The sequence below is a fragment of the Labrus bergylta genome, chromosome 18 (assembly GCF_963930695.1).
Source record: "Labrus bergylta chromosome 18, fLabBer1.1, whole genome shotgun sequence".
Classification (NCBI taxonomy): Eukaryota; Metazoa; Chordata; class Actinopteri; order Labriformes; family Labridae; genus Labrus; species Labrus bergylta.
In genome coordinates this window covers 6,927,186-6,953,989 of record NC_089212.1, presented here as the reverse complement: position 1 = coordinate 6,953,989, position 26,804 = coordinate 6,927,186, and the positions used below count along the sequence as shown (strand labels likewise).

At 41.0% G+C, this 26,804-nt stretch overlaps 1 protein-coding gene across 1 annotated transcript in view; it reads right to left on the bottom strand.

Annotated features, from left to right (window-relative positions):
* The window catches only part of syne3 (spectrin repeat containing, nuclear envelope family member 3), a 38,211-nt gene that overhangs the window by 4,604 nt on the left and 6,803 nt on the right, over nt 1-26,804 (bottom strand). Inside the window, exons 5-17 of the mRNA XM_020641258.3 lie at nt 24,650-24,805; nt 22,825-23,184; nt 17,237-17,373; nt 11,305-11,479; nt 10,432-10,614; nt 9,228-9,371; nt 8,825-8,959; nt 8,436-8,597; nt 7,231-7,403; nt 5,337-6,003; nt 4,809-4,952; nt 3,001-3,186; nt 2,282-2,332 (exon numbers count right to left, since the gene is read on the bottom strand). Of these exons, the coding sequence (XP_020496914.2) occupies nt 2,282-2,332; nt 3,001-3,186; nt 4,809-4,952; nt 5,337-6,003; nt 7,231-7,403; nt 8,436-8,597; nt 8,825-8,959; nt 9,228-9,371; nt 10,432-10,614; nt 11,305-11,479; nt 17,237-17,373; nt 22,825-23,184; nt 24,650-24,805 (2,673 nt within the window). The remainder of the gene's footprint in view (nt 1-2,281; nt 2,333-3,000; nt 3,187-4,808; nt 4,953-5,336; nt 6,004-7,230; nt 7,404-8,435; nt 8,598-8,824; nt 8,960-9,227; nt 9,372-10,431; nt 10,615-11,304; nt 11,480-17,236; nt 17,374-22,824; nt 23,185-24,649; nt 24,806-26,804) is intronic.

Sequence of the window (26,804 nt, the reverse complement as noted above, 5' to 3'; positions counted from 1 at the left end):
GTCATCTCATAAATGAAAGTGCAAAGACTACAAAGGCTTTAATCATGAGAAGACTTGAATTCTTGCCTTCCTTAAATATCTGTAGATTGAGCTCTATATTGGAAACATCACTGTGTGCTTCTGCTGCTTTATTTCCTGCATATTGTTTGGAACTTTTTCATTTGTCAACATGGTTGGAATTCAGCGTGCATTACCTCACTGATGTGATCATTTAATAGTGATTCTTTTGCTCAGAAACACAGGAAACCATTTTGAAAATGACAGATTTTGTTGTCCGCACACTCACAGATCCACAGAGAAAAAGTGTGTTTGGTTTGAGACTGTCGGAGGATGAGAGCGGCAGCAGCAGCAGCAGCAGCAGCAGCAGCAGCAGCAGCAGCAGCTCGCCCACACACTCACAAACATCATGTACCAAACTAAAGTGATGAAGCTCAGGCTTGCAGACTCTCTCTCACAGATTTGTTATTTTATGAATCATTTTTACTGCCTACATTCATCTTTCACTTCTGAACTCTGCCTCATTAGAAACATGATGGATGAATATCTACACAGGATGAGCATAAAACATCAAGTAACAGATGTTTTTTTGTAGAATTAGTGTGTGAATGTTGTTTGTTTAAACTGACTTCACTTACAAACCCTCCAGTAAAAACACTGGATCTCCTGAGGTCGGTAAAGTACAGATGCAGGTGAGATATTAAGTATGCACATAATAATAACAACTTGATCTGTTTGATGGTAAAACAAAGTTAACATCTATTTGACGTTAATTTGATTATTATGACATTATTTAAAGGAGCAATATGTAACGCTGATGCCTAGTGTTTAAAATGGGTCCTGCAGTCTTAATTCTAAAAACTGCAGAGAGCTGTCTCCACCCGCCCCCTCCTCTCTAGAGTCGATGCTCACACAGGTTGCCATGTGGTGAACACTGAAGCTTCAGTAGAAGCTTCAACAGTAGTAGCTACAAACCAAAACATGACTACATAACAAACCAAACAATGTTTTCAAACAGAGTCTGTCTGTCAGTATGAACAACAGGGACAGAAGAAAGAGTGTGTGCATACAGTGTGTGTTGCACTGTGTGTGCGTAAGGGTTAATGATTGATTGACTTATTAAGACAAACACTGTTTGTCTAACGGTGTTTCTTTAAATCAGCTCAAACAAACTCTACTGACCCAAAGTAAGAGAATGCACCTGTTAGAGTAGTACAAGTCTTTCCGTGTGGCCACTCACGGCGCGGGGATCAGAAATGAGAGCATTTTTTACAGCGTACCGGTCATTCCAAAATAAATAAAACTGTCTTCATAAAAATGAATTTTAAGTAACATGAGTTAAGCTGCTAAAGTCAGAAGTAGCAGCTACATGTTCAGTTAATGACCCTGGTTACGAGAAAGGAAAATGTAAATAAAGAGCACATCTAGTCAATAAAACCTCCCTCCCCCCTCCGGAAGATAAAGACTGATTTAAGCAGCAGCAGAAAAAAACGTGTGAAAGAATTGAGGAATGTCTGCAGAGCTGCTTCAGAAGAGGGCGTCTGAGGGGTCAACAGGGTGGTCATGGAGGGAGGGGGGCATTCTTTAATCTGCTAACCACCCACTGCTTACTAAATGAATGGTGGGGTGGGGGGTGGGGGCTGGGTGTTTTATATGCGTGACTTGATACCAGTGCTGGGTGGTCAGGTGTTTGGGTCTTTATGCTAAAGAATGAAGGACAGAATTTTGTTTAGAGGTTTAAAAACAGCACAAATATTTTGAATTTGAGCAGGTATGTTCCTCCTCTCGTAATCTTCATTGAACAGAAAGAATTAACTGAAGAACCTAGTTTTTAGTATCAACAGCAACAGGATTCACAGATTCAGCAAGAGTCCCCCATGGGAAGTTTCTGTGCAGCTGTGTAGCTCTTTTTTTAGTGTCACTTGTTTTCACCATGTGGAGTTTGTAATCCTGCTAACTAACAGTATATTAGTTGAGCTCTCGGCCTAAGACAAACGAAGTCCGGACCCACAGCCTGTGATTAATTCAACGAGAATTGCACAACCCACTTCCGCTTGTCACAAAAGAAAAATATTCAGGAAAGAAGCTCTTAACATGAACCTACAATTACTGAGAATGTTGAGAATGAGAATCAGACAACAATAGCATCTGTCCCAGGTGTTTTATCAGACTGACCCTGAAATAATCATCATGCAGAATCAATGGTAACAATCTTTGACCATTACATGTTTGTCCAGTCATGTGTACTCATTCTCTTTTAATAAATAAAAACGTTTTTTTCTACCTTTTCCACCTTTGATGCCACGTCTGGCTGTTCCTGTTTGGCTTTGAGTCTCTGCAGAGAAAGAAAATATTCAAAACAATTCTCAAAGTTCACGTCATTTAAAACCTCTGCTAGAAAATAAAAACACTGAAGCCATGCACTAGAATATCATACTCAAACCACGCTGGAACCCTTATGACTACTGATGGTTTGTTTCTAAATACAAATAAAAACAAGTTTCATATCATCATCTGGTTTTTTTTGCTTGTCTTGAAACAAACAAACCATACTTAGCTGTACAAGCATTGCTCTGAGTAATGTTACACTGCCACCTTGTGGTGAAATATCATTACTGCACCTGGAGGAGGAATCCCCGACATTAAATGTGTCAACAGCAAAGACTTCAAACATTAAAGGAGAAGGCTCTGTTGGCCTGTAATCAGAGCCTGAAGATGTGATCGAAAGATGAGATCCACACACGTAGTGATCTAAGTGCTGGTTCACCAGACAACTGTAGTAAAAACACAAAGCTGGACTACAGAATCTCTGATGCATATTTCTCTTTGCCTGTCTTTGAGCATTTTGTTTTTTTCAGCTTTCTTTTCTTTGTTACTTTGTACTCTGTAATGTTTGCATCAGAATTTGTATTGTGAAATAAAAAAATGCTGATTGGCAGATTGGTACAAAAGGCATTTTGATATGAAGGCTGGACTCTACAATAAAACATTTTCTCCTCTCACCTTAGCACCGGTCCTCGTCCTGAGCTCTCCCATGTCCTTCAGCTTGGACTTGTGCAGCATCCAGCGGTAGCGGAGTTCTTCCAGACTTGCGTCCTCTGCAGGTCCAGAACCGTCCTCACCTCCCTGCCTCTCCTGAAGCAACAGCTGGAACTGCTCCTGACCCCAGACTGCTCCTGCCCTCAAAGTCTGAAGCAGGAGACGACACAGAAACAGAAGGTATAACGGACCAGGACAGAAGGCTTTCTCATGTGTGTACAAAATGCACTTAACTTTTAATTATAAGTAGAGATGCACACTTCTTTAAAGCTAGCTTAAAATCTGATTCTTCAGCAGGAACAGCCACTTTGTTGTGTGTAGCAGAATTTAAAAGAGGAAAATCTGTCTCTTGCAATAAGAAGGAGCAGTCGTGTGGACTTTGCAGCACAGAGTCATGAGCGTTGTTACAGTGTGATGCTCACTTTATGAGTCCAGAATCAAAAGGAAACATGCCGGACACAGTCCGTGTAGTTGCAAGCAGTCACCATTAGGTGGCGCTAAAGAACAAACTATAGAAGAGTCCAACACTGTGAAATTGGAAATTATGAGAAATGACAGATGCAACACTATACACACCAACACTGATTAATACATCAGTACAATTGAATCAGAGACAAATATTTAAGTCAATGGGATTCAGGGCGTGTAAAAACTTTCTAAAAAACATCTACCAGGGTGACCAAAGTCCTTCCCTCACATCTCATCTGAAAATGAGAGCTGGTGTCCCTCAGCTGTTACTGTTTTTTCCAATTGCTAACACACTAAAATGACATGCATAGCACAATTATTTAAACGGACACACAGAGAGCCAAACCTCTTCTCAAGTCTCCAAAAATCTGAACACATTTTCTGCTTTACACACATTTTGCAATTCAAAATGGCACTTTTTAAATGCACTGAACACGGTTCTCTGCAGAAGACACAACAATCAGACATAAAGTCACATGTTTGCCATTTCAAAACACTGCCATTCAAAATGACACTACATGAGCTAATTGTCCAGTGTATGTGCCACCTGGCTAAACACCTCAATGGTTAATTGTTATCACTTCAATCAGGAAGTAAGCACTATGAAAAGACCACAAGTGAGCCCCCTTTTTTTTTTTTTTTTACAACAACAATGAAAGAGGTTGCAGAGAGAGGAAGAGGGAGGGTGAGAATGAGAGGAAGAGGAAGAGTGAGAGGTAGGGGTAGAGCTGGTAGAGGAGTTCATGGCCAAAGAAGACAACAACTTTCAAATGAAATCAGAGCAACCTTAGTTGATCATGACATCATGGGCTGACAATGCGAGAGGCTGGACAGAGAGTGCATCCCAACTTGAGCCGTTTTATTGTACTGGTATATGTTGCACTGACTTGTTTGGCGAAAAATAAAAATGTTTCAACACGTGTGTGTATCTGCAAATATTTCTGTGCATGTGAACAATCTGAACAATTTTCTACAATTCAAACTATTTTAGTATTATGGCAAAGCATACTAAAGATGAGTGTGCTTTTCATTATGCTCAACAGTGTGTAGTTGGTTAGACAAAAATCTGGTAATATGAATGAAGTGTGTGCCATTTGGTGCAAAAGTTAGATTTTGATAATGCTATATGTAGTTTTGGTTGCAGTGCTTCATTTTGCAGGATATATGAGGTATTTTGCAGTTTGGGTGTGTGGTTTTGTGAATTGTGTTAAGTATTTTGATAAAACCAGCCTAGTTTGCAAAATTGTGTTTTAGCAATTGGAAAAAACTGTAAAACCATCCTGAGTGTTCAGACAGAAACTGACCTTGAGTTTGTCCTGTCTGATCTTGAGTTCTTTGGCGCTGAGCGTTGCTGCCTTTGTGCTGAGGATCCCTGAGAGGAGTTCACTCTCTCTGGACAGCCAGGCCTCAAACTCCCACCTCCTGCAGCTGTACTGCCCCTCCAACCCCTTTAAAAACAAACAAACACTCATAAGATACTTTAAAGGGCACATCATGTCAAAAGATCTGGGATGCTTGCTTTTAATTTCTCAAGTAGTTAAATATACTCGTGGCTAAAAGTGCACTCTGTGGTGATAAAAAGCGTGACTTAGCTTTTGCCTACTTTTGATTTCTTTCCATTGTAAAATTGCATGGAGTAATGTTGCTTTCCTTTAAATACGTAACGCAACTTTTTCACAGTTAGCCTGTTTTTTGGATCAGTTAGGACTGTTTTTTTCTGTGTGCATGAGTTTGTCATTAAAAGTAATTACTTTTACAAGGGATATTTTGCTACTCTGCAAAGGGGCTGTAAGGGAGAACAGTTGTTTAGAGTAAGCACTGCACAACAATACCATTGTTTGCTGTGTTGTTGGTGGTGGAGGTGGTGGTGGTGATGATTTCTTGGCTTGGTCCCTTCTGAACAGAACAAATGCTCCTCCTCCTCCTCCTGGACTGAAATGTTCTCCTGCCTCCATGCTGCTGCTTCCTCCAGAGCTCATTCTTCCCCCCTCACCACCGCTGACCTTTGTGGTCAACGATGCTCCCCCTGAGAATCCGGACAAGATGCCACTGTCGCCCCCTGCTGGTATATCCCTGTCAGGACTCCCTGCAGTTGAAACTTCTTGAGCCGCTCTGCTGTGTACACTCCAAGCAGAAGAATCCACTTCATCACCTGTAAAGGAGTGGCTGCCAGCTTTATCTGTCCTTGATTGGCTGAGCTGCTCACTACCCTGTCCAGCCAGACGGAGGCCACCTTCTCTTTGACCCTGGATCCATCCACCTTGCCCCATTAGCCCCTTCTCCCCTGCACGTCCCTCCATGCTTCCTCCTCCCCCAGACCCCGAGCTGCCCTGGAGACCGTACACCTCTGCTGGATTGTCTTGTTGTTGGACCCTGGAGCCTCCAGCCATGACCTGATTGACCCCTCCCCCCAGACTCAGCTGTGTTTTCAGGGATAAATTGTGTGGTGAGAGGCCTCCAGCCCTCCATGAGTCAGACTCCATGGAGCTGTTTAGCAGCCTGCGAGAGAAACAAAGAGAGAGTATTTTTATATCCCACTGCCTGTAATGCATCAACAATCACAAAGAGAGCGGAACACAGAAGTTCTATAATTCATCTCTCGTTTTTCCTCTTGATATAAAACTTTGAGCAACAATAAACTAGCAGTCAGGCAGGGACTTATTATGTTGTTGTTTTGTTTCTATGCAGTCATTTATATTCTCTGCCACAACCAGCCCAAACACTGCAGAGACGGAGTTTAAATTGGTTGGGAATAAAGGTTTCAACAAGCAATCTGAAAAGAGAATCTAAATTAGAGTTTAAAGCCTGGTTTAAAATCCCACTAGGTGTCTTGGTGGCTGCATTGATTTAATGCTGTAAAGCTTTCAGGGAGAGCAAAAGTCACTGAATGACAAATGTTGAGCTGTTGTATAATATATACTGTGTGTGTGTGTGTGTGTGTGTATGTGTGTATATATATATATATATATATATATATATATATATTTTTTTTTTTAATTACGGGCCTGTGCCATGGCCATGCAAACATTTTTAAACACGTCTTATTTTATGTATCCCAGTGCCTTGAACTATGTGAGTGATGTGTAATTAGTCTGTTTAAAAAAAATAACTCAGTTCCTGGGGTGTCAGTGGCCGAGTGGTCAGTTTGCACAGACGTTCAAATCCGACCTGTGGCTCCTTTCCCGCATGTCATTCCCCCCCACTCTCTTCCCCAATTTCTGACTCTATCCACTGTCCTGTCTCTCTAATAAAGTCATAAAAAGCACAAAAATTAATCTAGAAAAAAAAATTCTGGCAATCTGGACATCAAAACTTATCTTGAAATGACAAATTATTCCGCTTCAGAAACGTATGAATAAAACAAATTAAGTGTCCGCACTGCAAGAAAGAAAAGGCCTGTGTTTTCCATAAGCTCTGAACTGCCATACATTAAAAATGATTTGTATTCTGTTCTATACCGATGAAAAAAGCTTGCTATACGTCAGTGAAAAAACGTCTGTTGGACTTCAGAGTAACCAAAAGAATCATTGCCACAAACATGGCTACAAAAGTTTGAAACATTACTAAAGTTTCAAACTGCTCATTTTGACACTGATTATTGCTGAAGCATGCACTCTTCCATGCTGCAGGACCATATAGTGTTTCTGTGGGGTGTAAAGATCTCATCGTGTAAAGAGAAAAAAAGAAAAAGAAAAACCACACCAGTATTGCCATTTCTCTCTCTACCTGTCAAGATTGAGACTCATGTTGTAAAGGGCCAACCAGGACTCTCGTAGGCGCTTCATGTCTCGGATGATGTGGACTCGTCCCGCCTCTGAAGTCCTGTTCAGAACGCCCTGACCCTGAGCCTCCATCTGCTGCAGCTGGAGCTCCTTCTCTGGAAACTCTCCCAGAGCTCTCTGTGGACATCAGCAGGGTTTAACGAGGTTAACGCACACTTCAGGTATCAAGCTGCCACCTCCATGTTTAACACTGAGATGCTTTGGAGCAGAGAAACAAGAGGAGCAACGGTCAGGCTGTTGAATACAGCTCTGAAACACTTGCACATTTGCTGCAGCATAAGAAAGCTGGAATATATTTAAAACCTCTGTAACTCATTTCCTGTTGTCAGTGAGTGTATATATGATTCTCTGACTCAAACATCAGTCTGTTCAGAAATACTTTTCTCCGCTCCGGTGCTCTCGTGGTGCATGTTTGAGCCTGACTGATGGCTGTTTAATTATATTATACAACAATGAATTATTAGCTTTTTTTCCCATAGTGCAACTGGTATTTAATATCCATTATAAAGTTCAGAACGTAAAAGCTCCTCAGCAGTGTAACAGCCACCTTTAAAAGTGCAGTGTTTAAATGTTAACGAAATGCAAAAGTGAAGAATCTCCCCCTGGTGGTGGTGAGATTGGCAGGAAGGTCGTTGTAATTACTAAAAGTCTCTTGGTATTCTCATTAAAATTCATGGCTGCAGGCATCACTTAAGGTCACAGTGAGCTGCCATCAGCTCTGACACAGAGCCGGCGGGATGGAAGGATACACTTCAAGAGACGTGAAATCAAGAGAAAGGGGAAATGGATGTAATGAATTGATTAGTTTATCCATCATGAACCCAGACCCCTGCAGCTCTAGACTTCCTGAATTACAGTCACAGAGCTAATGCATCATAATGAAACTCTCATCCTTCGCTGCTTCATTTGACACTTTTAATATTGTTCAAATTAGCAGATTGATCGGTTAAATCTTTCTCGTGTTGCATGAACTTGTTGAAGTGAAGTTTAAATAACAGAACTTAAGGATGGGGTCACATCATAGCATAGATTTCATAAGCTGCAGTGTTAGACAGTGAGACATTCCGTTTAGAAAAATGTCATTAATTTGATGTATGAGAGATGTAAATGCTCCATGACACTCCTTTGCAGTTAGGTGTAAAAACACACCTGAGCCTCGTGCTGGCGTCCCTCGATGCTCCAGCCTCCTGATTGGCTGTGGAAGGACTCCAGCTTCTGCTTCATGATCATCAGCCACTTCTCGATGTTTAGCAGACTTTCATGGAAGCTCTCGTGGTCAGCAATGCTCTTTTCACTCTCGTGAACCTTACCCTGCAAACAAAGGAAAACGTCAAACAGATTTAGAAATCATCCACTGCACAAGAGGTATCTGCAGCACCTGTGACTGTGTGTTTACAGTTTTTTTTTTTACCCCTGATATTATTGTTTATGGTGTTGTTATTTAAACTTTCAACATTATATCTATTGAGTTTTTTCTGCAGGCCGTATTTGAAGATGGCTGACGTCAAAGCTCTCCTGACACAGCTCTCCTGTCTTACCCGGACCTCCTTGTGCAGATGTTTCCAGTCTGCACAGAGTCTCTCAAACTGAGTCCTGTTGCTCTGACTGGACGAGACCAGAGTCTCCAGAGCTGTGATTTGGGCATCACATTCCTCCAGGTCCTTCAGGATCACCTGAGGAACCACGAGACACACAGTGTGACGCTGTTACCATTGAAATGACACAACTGAGGTTTCAGTTTGCAGTGTAGCACAACCCTTTATAGTGAAGAAATCAGTAAAAACTTTATGGGTACTGAGCTAAAGTTTAATGGCTCTTCAGTCTGATTTCCATTGATAACTGAAATGAGTTGAAACCAAACTGCTACTGATCTTCTTGAGGGAACAACATGACAGTGTGCACATAGAGTTTTAGCCCAGGTGTGACTAGGATTAGACTCACCCTGAACTGGTCTGACTGGGATTTCTTGGCCAGGATGTCAGGCTGGAGCCTGTCCACGGCCATCAGTCGGTCCCTGAGGCTGGTCAGCTTGGAGCGAATCATCTCAGAGGCATCTCCAAAGTCCTTGGTTCTTGAGATTAGGCCCTGAGTGATACAACAATTCAAAAGGTGGATTGTTAAACAGATAGTCATGTCTGTCTGTCGTGTTGAGCCTACATTCACATTATCGCATTTCATTTTAAAGCATATACGTTACGTCCAAATATCTGCAGAGTATTGGTATCGGCCTGAAACTATCCTAGTTGAAGGATGATCCATATTTGCACATAACGTGGCATTCACTGATTTACTTACGTGTTGACTTGCATCAATTTAATGACGCAAAGGTAGTACGCCCCACGTTTTAGTTTACTGTAATGTTTTTTCTTTTGGCCCTGATTTTCACATGAAGTGAATCCCTAAAATGTCATACAATCACACCACGCGCTGTGAGTTTGAAGAACTTCAGGGTTTTATTTTAGAGTGAACTCTCAGCCACAGAGATGTTTGTAAACATTGCACTCCCATTCGCTTGCTGGCTGTGTCTTATTCCACCCTGATTGGTCACTCTCCTATCAGATGACCTTCTTTAACAAACATCAGTCTTGACTTTCAGTCGTTACTTCAACATGAACCACCATTTAAAGGTGCTGTAACACTCTTTGTCTATAGTAGCTGCTGTTGTTTAGTTCGATTCTTGGTCTTGTAATGATTCTACTGCCTACAAGCCAGGCCCTCAATGGAGTGCTGCTCGTCTGTGTTTCTTTAAATAATAACTTCAGATCCAACACAATACTTTTATAACACACAATTCTATAAACAAAGCAGCTAATCAGCCAGGAGCAGTGAAGACATTTGGTTTCCTGGGATGTAAAATTATGATTTTGTTAAAGCAGTCTGGAGGCTTTGAAAAGACCGTAAGATGTAAGGGCTGTTTCTTGTTTTTAAAATAATCTTATTCCTTACAAATCTCTGTAGGGATCCTTTCTGTAATGTTGTCCAACACTGAAAATTTAATCTGAGCCTCTTAGTGTCAAAACAAGAACTTCTAATTTACCAGCTTTCATGATCTAAAGGTTATGCCGGATACGTTGGCAGTGTTCTACATGGTCTGGATAGTTCAGATATACATTTAAGATTTAGAGAGAGAGTACAATGTTGGCACCTGTAGTCTGCTCTTTCTCTGCTGCAGCTGATTGTGCAGCAGCTCTCTGTTCCTGACAGAAGAAGTCAGCTCCTCCTGCAGACCGTCCGACCTCTCAGGACCAAACACGGAGTCCAGCAGGTCGCCCTTCACCTGCAGCTGACCGAAACGCTCCTGCAGCTGGACGCTGTCCTTCAGCAGACGCTGACAGGAAGGACAGGAACAGAGGACACATCAAGTTTGTTGCAGCTTCACTCAGTCAAACCACACTTTCTCCAAGCTGCAGAACAGAACCAGTTTCATGCATGCACAAGTAGTTGATCATAAAATTGCACTGTTTGCAGTTTGCATCTCTAGTTTATTTTCATCAAGATCAAACTCTAGAAAATAACTTCTTACAGAATTTCACACAGAATTTTAACGACTATATAACAGTGATGAAACTCGAGCTCAAGCTTTGAGAGTTATTCATCTTTTCAATCTCTTAAGCAGGGTTTTTCAGTGAAAACATTCTCTGTGACCCTAAGGGTTGGATTATTCAGATTCTAACAAAGTTGATATTGGTCGTCCTGATTGTTTATGGCATTGTGTTGATGTTGGAGAAGTTGAGCTAGAGCTGAGGGATGTAAGGCCAATGTTTCCTCACTTTTTTGGTGCACACTAACTCCCTAAAATAATATCCAACTTCCAAAATGTTAAATACTTCATTATATTCCCCACCTAGCCTCTACCTGAGACCCTCTGGTGTTGACTCATTAGCAGGGACTGTACAATGACTTTGTTTGACTTGCCTGCCCTACAGCTAAACACCAAGCTTTGATTTGTAAATACAGCTGAGGGGAGCTGCACATTCAGATATAGACACAGAGAAATATTGACATGTGATTGCTTTACCTCTATATTCTGCACCAACATAGCGATGTGGGAGAAGTCAGTGACGTCAGCAGAAGCCTCCAGAACCTGTGAGACCATGTGGCTCCACTGAGAATAGATCAGCAGAGGGTCCTGCAGGATGTTTCTCAGCCCGGACTCTGACTCTGAACACAGCCGAGTCGCTCGGCACTTCACACTGCAACAAAAGAACACAACATATTTGACATATACAAGAGAATTAAAAAATTGACTCATAGGTGGTCATTTTTAAAACGTGTTAGTAGATCAAAAGAGAGAACAATCCTTTGCTTTCATGTAAACTTAAACCAAGAATGTAAGAATTGATGTAAGTATTCTTTATAAGACATCAAGTTCTTGTTCAGGTTTACACCCAACCAGCAACGTCTGGTTTTGAAGATGAAGCCAATGCAGAAGTGCAAAATCATGCAGTTCCTTGAGTGTCCACTAGAGGCTGGCTGCAGAAGCACCAGAAGTCACATACATACCACATAAAAAAAAAAACTGTAAAAAAAATAATAAAGGGGGGTCTGATTAGTTATTGTAATCACGGGCACACACTGTGAGGGGAGTGAATTTTTTTGAAGTGCTCTGTTTTGATTTTGAAAACAATACGTGTTATCCATAGTTAGGCCCCCAGCTGACATGATTGACAGGTGGGCGCATTGTAATGGTTCATCATGAGTATAAAAAACCCGCCTCAGCTCCAGCTCTCAGTCTGTCGTTAGGTTGACTGAAAGTTAGACTGAGACAGGATTTCCAACATGGAGACTGCTGCTGATGAACCTCAGGAGCCCTCTGCAGGAACACATGCATGACGTCACTCAGGCTTCAAATATTTATATTTACCAGTTATCTTTGTACATAAGAAACATTTTCCTCTTAATCTCCTGAAAATCAAAGACGAACCTATTTTTAAAAATGATTGACATATTATTCAAATGAAATACAGAGGAGGATAAAGTGTCCTCAACAATCTCTAATTATTATTCTTAGCCAAGGTGGGCTGTTTCAGCGTGGAGTCGTGTCTAGACCTAATATTTCAAAGGAGGAGGAGTGTGGAACTTTAAAACACTTTGAAGAAATTGGCTCAGTTGTATTCAAAGCACGGTGAGACAGATTCAAAGTGACCACGACTTTAGAAGATCAATACGTCAAGCCGAGTTCCTCCACAGACGCCTGACCTCAGCCCCGCTGAACATGTCAGGGGACCGAGGAAGCCAAGCATCACAAGATGACTAAATCATGCTGAGATAAAGTGGGTCATTGAGGTCTGCACAACTTTTTGAAATCGATCCCAACTCAAGTGGATTCTGCCAATAAATCAGCATCGAGGTTTTAATGGTGGCATCACACAGATGTGATCATGTCTCTCTGACAGCTCGACACACAGGGAACAGTGACGGCTGGTAGACTGCAGAGGGGTTGGATAAGGGGTCAGACAAAACCAAAACCTGTACATGAGGAACTACTGAGGGGAGACGCTGAGGCACTATGGGCTAGACAGGCTATCAGAGATCACATCAGAACACCAATCTAAAAGATACATTAAATTCATGTTTCCATCCATTCTTAAAGTCCATCCTGTCATGTAAGGGCATGAGCACACTTGATAGAAGTTGTGATTAGGAACAGAGAGGGCTGACATCTTCTTTTTGCTTGCTCATCACATCATCTGTCTTCTGCTCTTGACGTTTATGCCAAATGTTCGGCAGTGCTCATGGCACCGTTACAGGGTTGTTCTTCATAATATACACGAAGCTGTTTAACAGTCCAGTCGTGTTTGGACGTAGTGACGGTGCCTGCTTTATATCCAGAAAACCATTCTGACTGCTTCTTTCCCACCAGTTTTTGTATATTTTCCAGCTCTTATTTCTATCAGTCTTGTGTTAAAATTCCAAAATTCAAGCTGCTTCCACATGATGTGGTGATGCATGCTAAATACAGGGAACAGCTTTTCTTATCTAATGTGCCTTTTACCTGGTACAAATCTGCTAATTTACTGACACAAAAGCCTCCCAGAAAAGCACTTTTCTTCCACTTTGCTTCACAGACGGCATCAAGATCTCCTCCAGCATCTTTTAATTTGTTCTGAATCACACAAATGGTCCTCTGAGACGAAGTTTTTTCCGTCCATAACACTTATTTCCCCCTGACGTCTTCGTTCTTTTGCCCATCTTAAAACTTCACTTTTTATTGGCCAGTCTTTGATCAGCTTTTTATTTCCTACTAGAAGGACTGCATCAGTTTGACGATGAAGCTGCTGTTTTGGGGGGAAACATTTAATGAAGCTGCCAGAGAAGGACCTGTAATGTATCCCTTTCTCAAACTACAGACTCGGATCTGAACTTGTCTGCTTGTTCAGTTGTGCACTTGAATTTTCCAATTCTTATTTCTTATTGGACAGACGAGTAAACCATGTATGTGATATATAGTTTTAACAAGAAAAGAACAACAGTATTTAAGATTTGAAAGTCTTCTTATCAGAGAAACTGAAACTGTATTTTTTACAGTAACCATATTTGATCTATTTTCCTGCTGTCTATGGATGTGCTGCTTTATGATAATACCTAACCTGTCTTTACCAAGGTGTTTGCATAGTGCATGTAAAAGTGGCAGAAGTTGAAAGTCCCTGTTCAGATATTTCCCTGATTTCTTTGTGAATATTTATAATAGTATATCCACTAGGTGGCAGATTAGGACCAAATGACTCCATTCTGGCATTTGGACCGTGTGACTGTAAATATAACTAAACATGGAAACAGCTACAGAGCGTACTCAGGTGAGTTCAGGACAGAAAAAAACAACAACAGCAAAGACGAGCTGTATTAGATTCTCTTCAGAGCATTTTAACATTTTTCTCGAGTTGTTCAGAGTCTGCTGCTGACCTCCCTTCACACCCTGACGGCCTCCACTCTTCATGGGCTTAATTACATGTTGAAGATGAATTTTGGATGTTGTGGGATTTCAGGGAAAGGAAGATTAAAGTCTTTTTTTTACAACACAAAGACAAGGCAGGACAAGATTTCTGTACAATGGTCAGAAATGTGGCAAAATGACATGCTCTGTGTTTCGTCCCATCTAACCCGAACCCTGTTTGAATATAGAGTGTGTGTCCGCTCCGCTGCAGCCAACCAGTGTGTGAAGCTTTGAAAAAGCTAAGGGCCTGATTCTCAAAAGGATTGGGTTGCTTTTGCACCAGCTAAACCTGTGCAGCTGAATCAAAAAGACGCAGTCTGATTAACCAAACACAAACAAAGGGCTTAATGCAGCACTTACAGCGCTACACAGCAGACAGCTGGACGCACAGAGACCCACACAGCAAGGCTCCTTTATATTCAACTCGGATTCATTGCAAAAAGCATCTAATTCACAAACACCGGCACTTACAGCCAGAGTCAGAGTGATAAAAGATAACGTCTGCAGCTGGAGGTGATTGTGCTGCTATGTTTATAAGAGATGTAACGCTCAAACTTTCCACTGATCAGGGAAACAATTCCACCTGTTTTATCTGTATTTAAAGTCTGTATGACTTCAACATGACTATTATCAATATAATATAATAACCCAGAGTTCAATCAGTCCAGGGCTGTCGACACTTCATCCACACGTGTGGAGACGGTCTGGAGCCGTTACACATGATGAGGATGCGAGTGTTGCTTTTTCTCCCAGTCGTCTTTTCTTGGAGTTGTCCTATCTCTCACAGCCCCAGGCGAGAGAGCAGAATGTGATGCTGCCACACCACAAACCTCTAAAGAACAAATCAATCTGGCTGTATGTATGCCTTTCGTTAAGTACATTTTAGCACCAGATACTTTTGATATTTAAGCACATTTATAATTGGCTATTTTAAGACTTTTTAGCTTAGAAACTTTCAAATGAGGCATCTCTACGTTTACACAAGTATGGATTTTAAGTACTTTCCTAACACTGAGTTTATGTAGGACATGAAGCAGTTTCTGAAAATGAAGCAGGTGGATCAGTTCTGTCAAATGCTCACAAATCTTTTGAGCCATTTCATTTGACTCTTTGTTGTTTTGACTGCTGAGGTTAGAGAAGACAAACCTTCTTGTGTAAGTCACACTTTTATCCACTTAACCCTGAGATGAATTTACCTCCTTCACTGTCAACATGAGGAGAACTGGATGACTCAACTTTGTGCAACACTTTTAACTTTCTTGATAAGCCGTCAACATTTTATCCTCCAGTCGTCTGGAAACAGGGAACACTTCTCTGCTCGCAGGAATGTTGAGATTGTTAATTCAGTTTTGAAGGACAGGGACTGTTTTGTGTGGATGGGTGATTATTTATCTGAGAGTAGAAAGATGACATTTCAATTCCCCCTAAGTCTACGCTCTCGGGCCTCTCTGGTGCAAATTATAGAGAACAACTAAAGGTCGAGCCATGACTATTCAGATGGACTCACTGGTATAAATCATGAGATCACCTGCTGAGTATACTAAAGAATCGACCTATGTGAATCGAATATGTGCTTCAAACAAATCAATGACCGGATTAGCCTAAATCTTCAACAACCAAACTAAAGTTAAGCTGAAAATATTAATTTGGACTTCAAGCTTGAGCAGTTGACACTTACTGATTTTTTTGTTGTATTTGTAGACATTCCTGCTATAACATTACAGCAATCAATACCTCAAATGCTCCAACAAAGAAAGAAAAAAGTTCTGCAAACTGTGGCTTAGGGCAAGGCTGCAAAGATTTTCTCCTTCCAGTGGCTGTGTGCTCATTTGTGCTCACAATCAGACCAGCAACATCAGCTGTATAAATGGAGTTGGAGCACTTTTGGCTGCACGATTACAGATGTCTGTAAATAATAAAAAGCCAAATCATTAAGAGGTGATGTGTTCCCTTTTTTCTCTTCATATGAACCGTTTCACTTGATACAGCCAATGTCTGCTGCACAGAACTGCTTAGACTTCAAACTAAAACCAGAAGACTTGTGGCATCAAAAATCTCTTCTCTGGCATGCTTCCTATTTCATTCATAACACTATCAACTCTTTTCCTCGTCTCCTGATGGGCAGGACCCAGATACAAGGACGGAAACACTCTTGCTGATTTAAATGCTAGCAAGGAAAATGTGTTTACTTCCCACTCAGGCATTGACACAAGCAACAGTGCGAAAGATAGCCAGCTCAAGAATACAGCCATAAGAAGTAGTGGCTGCATTAGTTGGGATGTCCAAACTAAACGTGGGAAAAGTTTCAGATCATGAGGTAAAGGTATGTCGGAGTAATTCAGTGCAGGTAAGTCTGCAGAGGGCGCTAGACGGCTTGTTCTGCAAATAACGCCATAGTTCCCAAATATTAAACCAAGAATTTAATGAGACGGCTTCAAGCCTCTTCATAAGCTGTTACAACCTCTAACATAGGCACTGGAGAGCAGCCATGCAGCGTTCTGCACCCGGAAAAGGCTTCCAGAGAGCTGCCCAATCAGAAGAAAGTGGGCACGTAGGGAGGCCTTAATGAGACAGCGGCGGAAACTAAACCGTTTCAGGCAGTGGCTGAAATGAAGGTTTTTACTGACGCCAGTATCAAATAAATCAGGATTTCTTTCAGCTTTGCAATCATGCAAAGATGCTCTATAGGTTTCTCAGACTGACAACATGGAAGGAGTAATATGAGTAAAATACAGGATTTTTAAATTAAATCACACAGAAAAGCAGATGTCATGAATGTAAATGTAATGCAGCCTCTGTAATCAGTGAATGACTGTGTGTGAAATCATGAATGATATTAGGATGTGTTTAAGACATTTAAGCACCCAGAAATCTTTAAAAAAAAAAAAGGAAAAAAAAAGCTCTTTAAAAGATTTCAAGATTTCAAAAGAATCATTTTCCAGCTTTCTGAGTCTTTCATGGGTTCTCCATCTTTTCCTTCTTGTTTTGAAACAGCGTTAAGATTCCTGTCACATACCTCTGATGTTCTTTGACAACAGCCAGGACGTCATCAGAAAGATGTCGCGAGTCCTCCGAGAACCTGAAGAGCTCCTTCAGCTGAGCTTTCAGAAGTTCCACCTGGGACTCTTCTCCTGCCAGAGCATTCCTCACACCCTGCAAGACACAAGAATGAAACACCAAGTATGAAAGTCAGCAACAAAACAAACGGGGAAGTTTAACCGCAGAAACATCAGTCGTTTGTTTATTCAACATTATAAAACAAAACCATAACTCTGACAAGTTGATTTAGTTCCATTTATATTTGCTATGTATTACCGTACACAAGAGATGTTCCAAGCAACTTGTTTCCCTGTCGATAAAACATATTCAAAATCTGTCTAAAGATGTCGAAATTTGGTGCCAAACTTATTTAAAATGGCTAAAGAACTGTCCTGAACCATAATGCTTGTAGCTTATTAAAATTCTCCATTATCAAATTGAAGGCAATTATAAATGCTGATTAAATGTGGAGCACTTTGCAATGTGTGGTACTCCAAAAGTAAACAATGTGAAACTGGTTTGCCGATTGTAGCTAAAGTTTGCAGCGATAGCATCAGCCTGTGTTGAATGTGGTAAAGTATTGTTCCGGGTAAGTAGTCATATGCTGGTTTAACCTGACACAGCTGCTCCTGTAAATGGTAAATGGAAATTGTTACTTCTGATGGTCACTTTACATCGCAGCGTCTGCCATCTGTGTGGGAATGGGTGTGAATGTGTAGGTGTGACTCCTTCGCCTATTTTGCAGCTCCCTCATGTGTTTTGTATTTTTCATTCTGTGGTCACACACATTTCTCACACTGGACATTTTGATTAGCCACAGATAGAACATTACAGCAGCGCCTAATAAGAGCAATGAAGGCTCTGAACATTCAGTCATTCAGGCAGCATGCACAATACCACAGGCCTGAAAGTGACTCATGCAAATGGAGAGCAGACATTACACAGACCCAGCTACAGATGACTAACAATGAGTAACCACTATGGTATTATGAGAATGATTGTGAATGGATGTTAATTGGCAACACTAAATGATGCACATCCATCTTTCCTTCCATCAGCTGCAGCTGTGGGAAAAAAAAGCACGCTATAAACTCCATTTACAAATGCAACGATTAATTCTACTAAATACCAGCGATTAACCCTTCAACGTTTACATATTTTCTGTATGTTGAGAAGCTGTTTTTGCAAAAGGAATACATGCACTGCAGTTGTTGATAGTAAAAGTTCAATCCAGACCAAAATGTGATTCAGCTCAGTGACTCATTGGTGTCAGTGTTCATTAAATAAATAACACAGGAAAAGTCTAATTCACTGTGCTGCACAGTGACTCATCACACAGAGAATTATTGAGAGAGACACGCCCAGACTTCCTTTAATAAAACTGATTCTGACATAAAATAAGTGACAATAGGATTGTAGCTGTTGTCATGTAAATGCTACTTCCTTTTCACAGGAGAGTTTCCACATTGAGTTTTGCATGAGGAACAACGGAGAGGAACTGAGTATCTTGTAAAACTAGTTTTTCACACTCTGATCTGGTGTTCAAGACATTTACTAAATCATTTATTGAGTCTGAATATTTCAGGAGTTAATATGCTCTGAAATCGTAATACATTAATACATTTATTAAATGAAAGAGTAACTTCATTTCACTGGAGGCAAAAATGGGCCAGCTCATTCAGTGTTACATATGAATGATGAGATGACTCTTGGACTACTAAAAATATTTAATCCCTGATGTGGAAGACGATTAAAAAATGATTCTTAGTCCTCTGTCCCTGGAGAGATGTTGTGTCTATTCTTATCAGTAATACCTTGACAAATAAACGAGATCATCGTTAATGGAAAGAATCCGTCTGGATCGGGCCTAAAATCAATAAAATAATAATCACACCAACTCATCTGTTAAAAAGTTTAGGATGGCTTGTTTCTGAAATCGAGATATGCTGCTATAAACAACACACCTTTTTAAAGCTGGGGCATGAAAAATAGAGACACAGCTACTGTCAATATAGAAAACATGATATACAAAAGTATCCAACAGGAAAATATCAAAGCCACTCCCCAACATGCAGGTTCATGAGGAGCACAGAGCATCATAATCACAGCTGAACTGTATCAAGCTTCCTATCATCTACTTTTTTTCAGCACTTTATAAGCTTTAGATTTTAGAAGACTATGACCATAAGCAATGAGAGAGTGAGCAGTGTGAGCAGAGTGTGCAGAGATAAACAGACAGCTATTATGACTATTATTAAGAGGCAGGTAAGCCACCCAATAATTCAATTTGGTCCAAATGATAGGTCTTGATGGACTTAAAACAGTCCTCCTGTGGTCACACATGCTCAAAGTTTTCTTTAATGCATTTGAATTATTGATGACATTTTCACATTTTACTAAATGTAACAAAAATGCATCCAAAATAAACGTCCCACCCTTAATTTAATAGGAACACACTGTATTTTCTTTAATGTTAAGGCCATTAGCAGAGCTTTTATCACAAAAAATGTGGCATTTCTTGTCATTACCGGATTGCAAATTCCAAGAGGTAAAAACACTTTCGCTACATATTTGCATCGTAGATGAAGTGGAGTTGTTTACAATCTTTAAAAAATAAAGTGAAAACAGACTGAGTCACAGGGAGGTGACAGTCTGTCGAGACTGCAGCAGATGACAGATAGATGGGTCCACATGTCATTTAGCATTCCAGTCACACCCTGCAGAAGTAGCTCTGCAGGTCCACAGGTACACAAGTCTTTCTCTGAACAGTCTCCTGCTGATTCTGTCCTTCACCTGTCACATACATATATACAAAAAGATAGAAAAGCTAAACTCTATGGGGGAAATCATCCACACGTTTATTCTCACTTTCCTACTACGAGGGTCTGCATATCAATCTATATCCAGAGCCAGACAAAGAGGATGATAAACCTGCTATTTGTGACAGTGCAAGGCGCTCGAGTAGAGGTAATACTCTGGCTGTGACCACACCTCTCCGAGGCATTCAGGAGATCCTCTGAAGTAATAAAGCAGCTTCACTGACAGGGCTGCAGGATTGTTTTTCCCGGGGGTTTGAGGGGGAGGGGGGGGGGCAGGTATGTGACATCTAGAGGTAGTAAAATGTAGTCTGATGGAGATAAAGAATCCAGTTTTCATGTCAGGGCACGCAGACATTATAAGCTCTGAGAGGGGACAAGAGGAGGAATGATGATTGTGTTTGGAGGAATCGTAAAGACGGTATCAAAAACTGAAGGAGTGCAACAATAAAGACTGTATGATAGCAAGAAAGACAGATGGAGTACAAGATATTTGGTTTATATTACCAACCGAAAATTGTCTGTAGTTGAGATTCTGATCAGTGTTGTTGTTATCCAAATCAAACTGAAAGCATAAATAATCTAACCACCACCATCCTGATCACAGCAGGAACTGCACCTGCATCTAAATGATGTCAGCAGCACGAGCCTGTTTGGGAGCCCAAGAGGCACCTTTCAGAAAATGTTTCCATGAGCACAATCAAAACACAGCGACTGATATTAGGATCAAAACTAAAAAAACTGGATTTATGAAATTGAAAGGACAGCGACGATCTCAGGGGAAACAGAATCTAAGTTTAACCTCCTGAAATACGTTTTTTTGATCATCAAACGGACGATGCTTTACTTCAAAAAGATTCACGCTATGAACCTGGACTGGTGTGTAGAAAAAAACCACAGAACATAAATTATTAGATCCTGACCAATCCCGTGGGTGTTTGTGTGGAGAGTTTAATAAGAATATCAAGCTAGCTGCTGAGTCTGACCAAATTCAATGAATGTCAGTGTCAGTGCATATTATCATTTGATATGTTTCTATGTTAACCTTGCTGTGATAAGGGGTGCCGGTGTCCAAGTGGTTAGTGCGCATGCCCCATGTACGGAGGGTGTGGTCCTCGGAGCGGGCAGCCCACGTTCAAATCCAACCTGTGGCTCCTTTCCCAAATGTCGTTCCCCATTCTATCTCTCATCAATTTCTGATTCTATCCACTGCCCCACCCCCCCAAAAAAAAAACCTAGCTGTGATGCAGTATTTTCTTTGTCACTATGTTTCTTAGGCGTTGTGTCCACCTAACATTTTTCTCAGCGCCAGCTGTTTGTTGTTTTCAATGAGCAAAGCCCAGCTTCTTTTTTCCAAGCGCTACGCCTTTTTTTTGCAGCCGCTCTGAGCGCTGAAGTTGAAAATCTTTAAACTTTTCAGGAAGGCGCTGTTGACGTCACTGGCGCTCTTTTCCGAATGTATGATATTCCCTGTAGTTTTGCCACCTACAGATAATGTCTTGTACCCTCATCGTCTTTGATCCGAGTCTGATCGGGAAATAAACAATCTCAAATAAAAGCGTACAGTAGAAAGCAACAGAGCCGTGTCGTTGTCAACAGACTGATGTCATTGAGACAAGACAGACTTGCAGCGCTTTTCCGTCCCTGGAAAAAAATGCTAGGTGGACACAGGTCCTTAATTCAACAATGGTTCAATGTTCCTACGCATGCAGGGCAATGTATCAGATAAGCTCTTCAGTTCAGCAGTTTATAGAGAAGAAAGAATCAAGTACAAGAAAATAAAATGAGATGGAAATGACAAAATCAATTCATTGTGGAGAGGAGGATGCTTTGATTAAAAAGAGTAGACCAAGAAATAACTTTTGGAGCTACAGACAGAAAGAATAAAACTCCTGTGGTTGTTTGTTTACTTGTTCCATTTTATGTTGAGCCTTGTCACTCCTGCTGCTCGGGTAAAGTAGAGCTCTGCAGAAAGTGTCTGTCTGGTTTATTTCAAGGTAATTTTCCATAATCCTCTTCAGAAAAAAGATCACTGCAGACGCAGAGCTGTCTGAGTGTTGATGGCCACTGTCACTTCACTGAACTCCCTGAGATCTACACGGTGACTAACACGCTTTCCAAACACACAAACAAGCAACTTCTTTGAAATCTGTCATAAAGTGAAGCTTCAAAACTTTCTGACCCTTACAGCTGATCGAGGTCACACAGTTTCACCCTTTTTCACCCCCATCACCCCCATGCTCCTTTCCCGCATGTCATTCCCCACTCTCTCTGTCCCTGATTCCCGACGCTATCCACTGTTTGGACAGTCTCTACAGTAAAAGGCATAAAAAGTCCAAAAATAAATCTTAAAAAAAAATAAAACTGCTGTATGTTCATCATGTTTACAGAAATCAGGATACTACAGCTCAAGTAACCACGTCCTATATTCTGTGTGAGCTGGCTGCTCTGACCTGTGTGCTTTTAAAATCACTGAAAGTCTCACAGAAAATATCTTAATTCTGCATTACATTACAAAACTAGAGGTAGAAAAAAATGCTGTTCAGAAAATTCCAGCAATGTTGTGATGGCAGTTCTGACTGTCAACAGTGAGTGACAAGCTGCTGAGAGCCTTTAAAGGGCGAAAATGATTCTCTCATCTTGGATTTGTTGAACATCTATGTTGAGTACACAGGCAGTTAAGTCAGGTTTCAAATGTTTTGAAGTGGCTAAACTGAAAATAAAAAATGTATGTAAAAATAAAGCTTACCGTGTATTTCCTCCACTGGCCCACCATCTGCTCCTCTGTGCGGTCTGTGCGGTCCTTGGACTCCCGACCCTCCACCAGCTCCTGGTCCAGTCCCAGCAGAAGCCCCCTGAGGCGGCCGATGTCTTCTCCCAGCCGCTGACACCGGGTCATGTACTGACTGTGGGAGTCCAGGCTGGAGCGCAGGCCGTCCTCCACCTCAAACAGACCCTGCCTCAGCCTCTGCCAGCCCAGCCTCAGCTCTTCTGCCTCCTCCACGACCACCTCCGCCCCCCCAGGAGAGGTGTTACCCCTCACACCCTCTGCCAGGCCCTCGATATGCACCAGGGTCTTCTCCTCCCCGGCCACACTGTCATCCAGAGCCTGATGCAGGGGAAGGAGGGGCATGTCAATGTGATGACTCGGAATTAAAATCCAAAACCCCGACTAAAGTCTTTGTTGGGGTTTTTGTTTAGTTTTAAATCATTTCACACTCACCAAAATTTCAACACAATTCCTGTTTCATTTCTCTGTTAATTCCAAGGGTGCAAACTTTGTCATTTTCCAAATGTAATTCACTAAGATATAAAACTTAACACATCTTAAATTACAGATGTGCCCATAATTCAGCCGTGGGATTCCTCTATATTATTCCGATTTTCTGTCTTTCCTGATGACATTTCTAATCAGACGTCAGGACATAAAAGACTTGTTTGTTCTCCCCTCATGGGAACATGAAGGTGTTGTTGGACAGCCCTCTGCGGCCTGCCTGAATCACTGTGGAGGTAGCAGGACTTTGATCTTTAACGCCCGATCCTCAGCTAAAACCTTTTTGCAATGCCTGTTTACATGACAAGTGAAAACTTAAACCAGCTCAGTGATGACATCCCGCTGTTTCTTTTTCACTCAAACTTTGACATTCAAACTGTTGTGTCAAGTTCCCAACTCAGTTTTAATAACATACGCTTAAACAAAGCAAAACGAGAGAGTGCGTATTGGGCTAATTATGTGACACCAGTTTACCCAGGCACCATCCAACACATCGATTACCGTTACCATTTCTAATACTGGTGACACTCCAGTTGGAGTGATCACTCTTCTATAGAGACATACACATCGTGATAAAAACAAAGTCAATTGGTTCTCAAATAAGGGACAAACGTATATTTCTGCTAATATTTAATTATTTCAAATTCTTTATGTCCCAACAAGTTTTAAGGTCGACTCTAAAACCTATAGACGAAACTTTTTGTGATTTTTCCATCAATGTTCGCATCATAGTTAACCTCAGAGACTTCAAATCACTTTTTCGTATACCAACTGCTGGTTAGTAAATATAATTGGCCATATTTTTTTAACCGGCATCTAGACTTTGATACAGTCATTAAAAACCACTAGTACTTCATTTAAAGTGGCAGTAGAAATTGGAGGATATATGTACTAATGTATTTTTTGTTTTTGATTCTTGGCACACTGATCTAATTGTTTGACAAACAATAAAACAGGCGTGACAAGGCCGATGGTGGCCTGCGTAGGTCATTCAGAGAAATGCAAATGGTCACACGCCAATGAGGGGCAGAGTCATTGAAAACAAAAAAAACATGTTGTTGTAAACTTAAGGGTATGTTTTGTAGTGATGACAGCAGCTGCCATTTTGTTTGCCAAATTGTAATTTCACCTGCATTTTTTGAGTGTAATAAGATAATTTTACACCCTTACAGCTCAGAATATCAACTCAAACTCTGAACAGAATGTCTTCATCTTTCCACAGCTGAAAATAACAATAACAAAGTTTGATGCCTACAAACATGGTGACACCAAACAGCTGCATCCTAATTCTGTTCCTCACTTGTAAGGCTTTGAGCTTGTTCTCGGCTGTATCCTTCCTCTCCATCAGATCGTTCAGCTCCTTGGTCTTTGACATCAGCCACAACTGGAACCTCTGAGCGCAGCCTTGGTAGGTCTGGTGCTCCTCAGCGATCTTCTGAAGCAGCGACAGACGCTCCTAGCGAGGAAGAAGAAACACCTTGTGGTAATTTTTAGCAGTGATGAAGATGTTTCAGGACACATTACACAGTTCATATCTGGGTATCTGAGCAAGAAACCAGAACGTAAATCTGCATTCTCCTGTGATACTCTCTGCTGTCTGTTACTTCCACACGGAGACTACCACAAAGGGCCAGTTTACTGGTGAGAGAGGCTCCTACAAAACACAGCATTATTTAAATCATCACTTTCCCATCTAGAGCGAAATGTTCAGCTCTGCCAGCAGGCCAGTTTGTTTGAGTGAATGCAGGATGTAGGTAAAGACAGACGTGGGTGTGTGGTTAAATCTGACTGACACTTGAAAGAGCCCTCTGAAAAGGGAAGAGGAAGAGCAGATTCATTGGGCGGCTCACGCAGGAGAAAAATCAGCCTGCCTGTCTGTGTTCATGTCGACTAATCTGACAGCATCTTTACTCTGAATGTAAATGATTCACGGCGGAAAAATTCGCGGAGAAGACTGTTGCTGTCTCCGATTGCAACGTCTGAATCTGATTATAAATGAGCAGAAACAAAACATCAACACACTTTTGATTAACATCATCTTTATGTACTGCTGTCTGTCTGAGGATTCACTTTAAAATGGTAACTTCTCAGGTAAACACAAGTTCAATTGAAATCCTTACTATGTGTGTAGATTAAGACTAACAGGAATCCAATGCAACACAAATATCCCTAAAACAGTCACATATCCCACCAAGCAGTCATTCAAAACAAACTCAGACTAAAATTGGATTTTTATTCTGTTAAAATTAACGTTTTCCTCTTTAATGGTGGGAAAAAGTTAGTCAAAAGTAACTTTTTTTTCTCTCTGTCAGACTTTGATGATGTAATTCATATGCATGCATTTTCATCTCTTTTGAAAAAAAACTGGATGTAGCCTTCCATGCTGCCATGAGGTTTGTAACTGATGCAAGCATCTTTACAAACCTGCAACTTCCAAGGCTGAAAAATGAAGCGAACGCCTCAGTGCCAGAAAATTGCAGTTCCTCAAGTGTCCACTCGAGGCATACTCCAAAAGTGAGTCAATCACCGTAGAGCACCATGTTAAAATGTTCAACAGCCTCGTAAAAACAATTTTTTGTCTTTCTAGCACATTTATCTTTTTACAAAAACTGTACTGGGAACATTATAATATAACTCACTTCTTATTTTATTAGAGGCTTGAATGGCTTGTGATGCAAAAGTTTGTGGTCCGTTTTTTTGGTGAGACAAAAACTAGTATTATATTACTTATATGTTGAAAATCATTAGCAGTGTCTTTCTCACCATGCCACCTGAAGAGACGGCAGGGGGCATGTTCTTTAAAGTAACCCAGCAGGAGTCAATCCCTGCTTCTTACTCTCCCTAAAGTAATATGTACGAGTGAGCAGCAGGTTTGCTACATTGGCTTAGTTTCTTCAACTTCTGTTAACTGTCACCCCCAAAAAACTAGCTCATTCTTCAGCTAATTAATTAGCTACGGCTGTAGATTGTATAGCTGTGATTCACTTGGTGTTGGCCAGTCCCTCGCTCTGCTTCAGCTCCATTCTCCTTTGTGGCTAGTTTCATAATCTATAGCCTTTCACATCTTAGGAACTTATCTGAAATGGTTTTATGAACTCGACTGTGTTTAGATAGTAAAACCTAAATGTTATTTTTTATAGGAAACGTGTAACTGGTTATGCTACCTCGCTAACTATCAAGTTGACTGACCTATTCATCCAAAAGCTGTGACACAATCATCAAAGAGATCTCTCCTTCAGGCTCCGACATCTCAAACTGAGCTGTGTAAATCTGCCTTTTCCTCTTCTGCCCTGCAGGCTTAGTAAGAGCTGCGGGGCAAACTTAACTTCAGTTGTTCATCTTTTCTAGACAGGTACAAAAATATTTCAAAGGACAACTTTGTTGCTCTTCTCAGGTCCTGTTATTAACCACTAATTTTAAGCCCACTGGTTCCTGTCTGCTTTGTCTGCCTTTGT